The sequence below is a fragment of the Aptenodytes patagonicus genome, chromosome 19 (genome assembly GCF_965638725.1).
Source record: "Aptenodytes patagonicus chromosome 19, bAptPat1.pri.cur, whole genome shotgun sequence".
Taxonomy (NCBI): Eukaryota; Metazoa; Chordata; class Aves; order Sphenisciformes; family Spheniscidae; genus Aptenodytes; species Aptenodytes patagonicus.
Window position 1 is genome coordinate 4,683,370 of NC_134967.1, and position 6,739 is coordinate 4,690,108.

General features: G+C 43.0%; 1 protein-coding gene across 2 annotated transcripts in view; it reads right to left on the reverse strand.

The window, feature by feature from the left end:
• Positions 1 to 4,462, reverse strand: part of UBE4B (ubiquitination factor E4B) — a 44,250-nt gene extending 39,788 nt beyond the window's left edge. For both annotated transcript variants that reach the window (XM_076355866.1, XM_076355865.1), the window contains exon 1: positions 4,302 to 4,462. In XM_076355866.1, coding sequence (XP_076211981.1) covers positions 4,302 to 4,325 — 24 coding nt within the window. In that variant the 5' untranslated portion in view covers positions 4,326 to 4,462. The remainder of the gene's footprint in view (positions 1 to 4,301) is intronic.
• Positions 4,463 to 6,739: the final 2,277 nt, after the last annotated feature.

A 6,739-nucleotide genomic window follows, 5' to 3' on the forward strand; every position in this document is an offset into this window, starting at 1 on the left:
AATTTTCCTTTTTTTTTTTTCCCTGTTCTCTCCCCAATCCGACTGGGGGCTGGGGAGCGAGCGAACGGCTGTGTGGTGTTTAGCTGCCTGCCAGGTTAAACCACAACAATTATGTAAAAAGCAAGAAAAATAAATGTGATGTGAAACTTTTCCACAACTGTTCATACTCATTCTTGCTAGCTAGTTCCAAATCTGATGTTAGGAAGGAAATATGTGAGGAGAAAAAGGCATAGATAATAATCAATATATTTATCAATGTATTCTCAAATATAGTCAAACGTTGTTTACGCAAACAAGGTCATATCCCTCACAAGGTATGATTTGCACAAAACCTCTCTTCATCATCTCCCAGTTTTAAGCAGATAATTGAGGTCTCTTGTGCCACTCAGCATTCCTTCACCTACAGTGCTAGGCTACATCAATGCCAAAGCTACGTCAAAACCAGCTGCAGTCATCGCTGTTGAAACAGGAGGACACCATGACGAACTTTCTGCCTTGTATTTGTCACTCTTAGTCCATCAACCACACATCTTTCTTACAGACCAATCCCCCAGACTGTAACGTGCCCTGAAAAAAATTCTGAAAAGGGCACAGAACAAAGAAATCTGCACAGATACCAAGCTGCTTTTAGATGAGATATTGCAATTAAAACGAATACAAGATTTTTCCCTGCCCCTTTTAAGGATGATAGGCAAATTATACTTATCTTCCTTACTGCTGAACAAATTAACATTAAAATATAAATAAACTCTGAATATTTTTTCCACTGAAAGAGACAGCTTTCACAACTGAGGGTACATTTAGCGATTGTTAAAGGACCAGATTTGGTTCTTAGATACCCTGAGTTGTCATACTCCTCTAGGTTTACATAAAATTATCACAGAAATCTGAAATTTGATCTGAAGATTAGAAAGTTTTAAGTAAAAGAGAAAAAAGGGGAGAAACAAAGACAATGTGCTAGAAAGGCAAAGGTGCAGGCTGAAAGAGAAGTTCGAGGATACAGCATAAAACCGGTGCACACATTCTATCCAGCTAATTCCCTTGTGCCTTAAGACTAAACAAGCATCAAGACGAGGGAAGTAAGATAGGCTTTATGCTCAGGGCACAACATGGGGACTCAGAAGACATAGCTTGTTTGCACAATACGAGGCACAAATGAGGCCCCAACCTGTAGCCTTCATGTAACACAAATAACATATGTTAGAACTGCGGGAGTTCAAAGTGACCTGTTCTTATTTCAGACTGAATGACTCTCCAAATTACCATGAAGAAACGCATAGCTATTTGTTTGTTTTTTTTTTTTTTAAATATTTTCCTAGGAAAGTTTAGGGTACCTCAATAATACCCAACCCTTGATTTCAGCAATAGGTGCTTGCAATAGTGACATATGACAACGCTGTTACGTATCATTATATTACCTAACAGTGACAAGTTATTTGGTTCTAGTTATTACACAGGCCATGGAACAAACGACGTCCATCTTCCCTACAGAGCACAACTCCATAATATACAGTTTAAAAGGTTAATTAAAAAAATCTAATTGGTTGAATGGAAAAAGCACATTGTTTTTTAATCAGCACAGTTTTTTTGCTGGACATGTCTGGACTATGTCTTTGAATAGTAGCTTTCAGAAATACTTTTTTGATCTTACTGGACTTCTTAGAAGCTGTTAGCTGGACACACTACAACAAACAATGTAAAAATAGCACCCTGTTAAAGACAGTTAACTGATAATTTGATTATGCAGCAGACCAATAGAGATACAACCAGGAAGACTGGTCCCTCAGGCTCACACACCCTCAGTTAAAAAAAAAATTCTGTATCAACATCTGCTTTAGTGGCAACTGCTTAGTGAGACTCTAAGGATTTTTTTATTCTACCATAATCATAGAAGAGTTCCAAATCTGTACAATAAAGGGTAATTTGAATGGATAGCTTTATTTTTCTTGTATCCATTAGAGCATGTTAAATTGGTTTAAGAAATGCTTCATTTTCTGGTGACACTGGTCATGTCCTATGCTCAGAAAACACCACTCTAAATTACTCAAATTCATGCAAATGTTAAAAGATGCTAAGTTAACATCATTCTTTTCCACTTTATACCACATTTGGCTTCATTCTGCTTTTTTCTATGCAGTCCCTATGCTCATCTTGTGCTATCTATCACTCATGCTAAAATTTACACACTAAAAAGGAATTTTCTTTTCTCCTCTCCTAAAGATTCTAGTATGGTCTGTAGTGAATGACAACTTCTAGTGCTTTAACAAAATAAACACTGAGAAAATTTCGGTGAGACACACTGTTGATAGCAGTAGAAAATACCTTCCTGAAGCTAAAATATATCCTGTAATCCCAAATCCGTTATCAATTGTATCTGTCTCTCTTCTTTTTAAGTTACAATCTGTTAATGTTATACTCAATTATGGTTCGATACAAGAAGATAATCCAATCTACAAGAGGCTTGCAAATAATTTCAACTTTAATTGTTTTTTCACCTTCAGTCACTGCCAGATAAAAAGTCTGAATCAGACAGAAGTCACATATAACGTATTTTAGGAGGATATTTTTCCACACAGTCCACCTCTGATCCAGGGTCCACTGCATCAAGTAACAGTAAAGCAGAGATGTGGAGGAATATTAAAAGAGACTTGGCTGTGACTTTTCCATGAGGGGTCCATTAACAATAAAAAGTGACAGCGTGACTCTCTTAAAATGATGTAAGATTAAGTTTGTCTCAAGCAATCACCTAAAAGACTGGTCAGCTTTGGTCCTAGCTGAACTGTACTAGAAAGACATGGAAAAACTTGAGTCACTTGAGACAAACATTTTGCCAGAAAAGGTAGATGAGTCCCTACTGGAGAACTCATTTTCTGCAGAGTGTTTCACGATGCAGTGTTTTTGATGATGTCAGTAATCGCTGAAGTAATGACACAAACAAGCTTACACAGGTTAAATAATTCTGAAATTAATCATAAAACAGCTCATAATCAAATGCACTGTAACGATCATGTCTGCATGTAAACAAAGTACTCATGAAATACACCTATAAAATAAGAGATCCCTTTTCACAGTAGAAATTACAACACTAGCGTCCTATCCCACTCTCCCCAACATGGGAATTGTACTCCTTTTGTCAATGCTTCCATAGAGTATGAGGACCTTCATCAAGTAAATAGCATGAAGTATTTTCTCCTAGCTCCTGCTGCTCCTCCTGCAATAGTAGGATTGCTAAATCACGATGTACAGGGTAATCAAAAACATCTTAACTTTTTGGAATACAAATCTGAGTGACAACAGCAGCCACCTTGCTCAACAATCCTGCCATAAGATATGGTACGGAACAAAAATAACTTGTTTTGATCCTCCATGGAGCATAAGTACAGCAATGAGCCAATCAATGCTGCGGGTGGTCTAATACAATACACTTTATATGTATGCCATACATTTTAACATGAAAACATTATTTTAAAGAGATGAGGGAAGATTTGAAGTTGTGCATGATTTGGGCATTACATTGGGACAGTGGGAAACTCCCTATATCCTGATCAGTACCACGACAGAATTCATTTGAGAGTCCTCCAATATATGAGCAAAACATAAGGCCTTAGTCTATATTAAAAAAAAAAAAAAAGGAAAACACCACCCTTTAGAAGGAAGAAACAAAAAACAGTTCACATTATTCCATGTCAGATGTTTGTCAATCACAACTTAACACCTATAACTCTTAAGTGAAAGAACAAGAGGTTGAATAAAAAAAAAGTAAATCAAAGGAAGCATTGGAAAACTGGCAAGCCTGTTTCAAACTGTTTCAAGAATAAATGATATTAAATATAAGACCACACCACACACACCCGCCTTGCTTCTCAGCAAAGAGCCTGAAGAAGCAAGATTTTAAGTGTTTTACTATGTTAAAAAGTAGGGTTTTTTTTAAATCACACAGAGAGAGCATATAAAACGCCTAGTGTTGAACACAGAAAAGAGACATCTCCAGACAAAGACTACCTGGCAGATGGAAGCAGAGAATAAACAATTAACCAGGAGAGAAGCAATTCAACCCCATCGACCAGCCAGGGGGTCGCAGGTCAGGGACAGCACGAAGGAGGCACACGAAAAACACCGAGCACAGCCGCCGGGCGAAGGCAGAGCGCCTCAGTAACGCTCCTTCCCACATACAGGTTTCACCTTGGGGTCAGAAAGAGGGCCCAGGAAGAGCCCGGCGCCCTCTCCCCGCGGGGCCCGGCCGCCCCCGGCGGCGCCTGCCTCCCGCCCGCCCCCTCAGGCCCCGGGCCCCGCAGACTCACCTCATCCGCGCTCAGCTCCTCCATCGCCTTCCTCTTAATGGTGAAGGGAGGGAGGGCGCTTTCCTCTGCCCCGCCGAGGGGCAGCTCCGAGGAAGCGCTCTCCTGCCGCCTCTGCCCCCCGGGGCGCCTCACAAGGGCATCTCCGGGGCGGCCGCGCCGCGCCTCGCCCGCCGGCAGCCGGCCCCGCCGCCGCCCCCGGCCCGCTCCCTGCCGCCCGCGCCTCAGCTGCCGCCGCGCCCCGCCGCGGCCGAGGGGGAGCCGCCCCCCGGCTGCCCCAGCCCGCCCGCACCCCTCGCCCTCGCCCCCGCCCGCGCCGCGGCCCCTGCCCCGCGCAGAGATTATTCATCAAAACAAGAGGGCGGCGGCGGCCATCTTGGGGCGGGATCACGTGAGACCGCCCGGCGCCGCGGAGGAGCCGGGCATGCCGGGCCCCGCGCTGCGCCGACCAATGGCAGCGCTGGGAGGCGGGGCGCGGCGCGGCGCGGCGGGCGGGAGGGGCGGGGCCCAGCCGCTCGTCGTGGCGGCGCGGGAGGGGCGGCCCGCGCGCGTCATGGCAACGGGGGCGAGGGCGGCGCTGAGGGGAGGTGGCCGTGAGGGGCGTGAGGAGCGAGGGAGCCAAGGCCGGGGAGGGGGCCCGGGGCAGCGGGGAAGGCGGGCTGGGGAGCGGGTCGGTGAAGGGCGGGAAGGAGGGAGCTGCCCGCCGGCAGACGCGTCGCCGCTTGCCCGGAGGCGGGAGCAGACCTGCAGGTATGGACGTCGGGATCCGAGCTGGGGTTAGGCTACTGAAGTCTTCCCGGTTTAATGGGTCCGTACCTGCTCCGCTCCTTTAAGGCGTTAGCCCACTTCTCAGTAACGAATGACTGAGATACCACAGGCTTTTTGTCTAATTATGACAATCTGTATAACATACTGAGGGAAAAAGAAAGCACCAAGCCCCCGGTGAGTAGTGGGCCTTAGCCCTTTCTAAGGGTAGTTTGAACCTGAAGTATTTTTTTCCTTTCTTGTGTAAAAACACAAACTTTTCTGCACCTAGGTCTTTCATTATACCACAAAATGATATTTTTGTGAAAGATACTCATCTTTGCCTCCTCTTTCTTTTCCCTCACCCTCAAAATGAAACTCCGGCTGGAGAACAAAACAGCCAGGGGCTGTGTTGACCTTAAGTGAATTGGATGTTGACTTCCAGCTCTGCTGGTTTGCTCAGTTATACTACATGCAGGTGAAAAAGAAAAGGATTTTGAGAAGTCGCTCTTTTGGATCAGGACAAAAAAATGGGAGTTGCATGAGCAGATTTTTGCCCTGGGAGGAAGAGTCACTAGTAATAAGATCTTAATAGGCAGCTATGTGCAGTGCAGCATAGTTTGACTCAGCGGGTAAAAGAATCCCATAAAAGGATGACAACAGGATGTTCTTAAGATGGAAGCAAAGTGGTCTGTATGAACAAGGGATAGAATTAAGACATATTTCCATAAGCACTGCAAATAATTATAAAGCAATAAAATTGATCAGATTTTTTAATGCATATATGAGGCAGATACGATATTTGGTCTTGTGTTTCGATATACATCTTCCTTAACGTACTGTATTGATTTAAAGGTGTTTGAACAAAACCAGTGATGACTTAACCAAGGTGCCCAGAATGAGAAACAAATTCTTTTGTAAATAATTGGATCATAATATATATTGCCGGTCTTTTGTAGAACATATGCATATTGTTACCTTTGATTTTTAGATGCTTCATTTTGTGTTTCTTTATCTTCTTTGGATTATGTTTCATTTTGTTACGGTTTTTTTCCAATGGAGTTGGGGCTATAATCCAAAGCACAGGCTTTTACATGATTTCACTTGCTGATTTGTTCTTATGCTAAACTGTTGGTTTATTCCATATTATGTAGTCATTGCACAGAATAGTATGCAAGAAAATGATTAGGGGACTACAGTACCTTAAAGGTACTTCTGATGGTGTCAGGGAAGAGTTACGTGCTCTGTTTAAAAGTAGCCTGTATAAGTCTGTCGCTAAGACCAGCTTTTAGAAACAATAATAGCAAACTACATTCAGTGATACGACTCCTTACATTTTTATGTATCACTTGTATAACTTTTTTTTTTCATATCATCATTAGAGAAAGTGTTTTAGAAATTTTGAATCCTGGCTGTTCTTCTGGATTTCCATTGCCTATTTTGATTGTAGAATCCAGAAGGCAACACATTTCTGTTCACCTATCTTTAAAGTACTTTCACATGCAGCTGGCATACCTTAAAATCATTATAATATACATGGTCAGCAGTTACACTAAAAAACTCAGAGGTTGGTTGATGAAAACGTTTCACCATCAAAGCAATAGTGTAAGGTAATTGAAGTGGTCTGAAACACCTTTGAATAAAACCCTTCAAGTGCTTCTCTGGGGAGTTTTGTTCTTGTCCTTCAGTTCTACAGT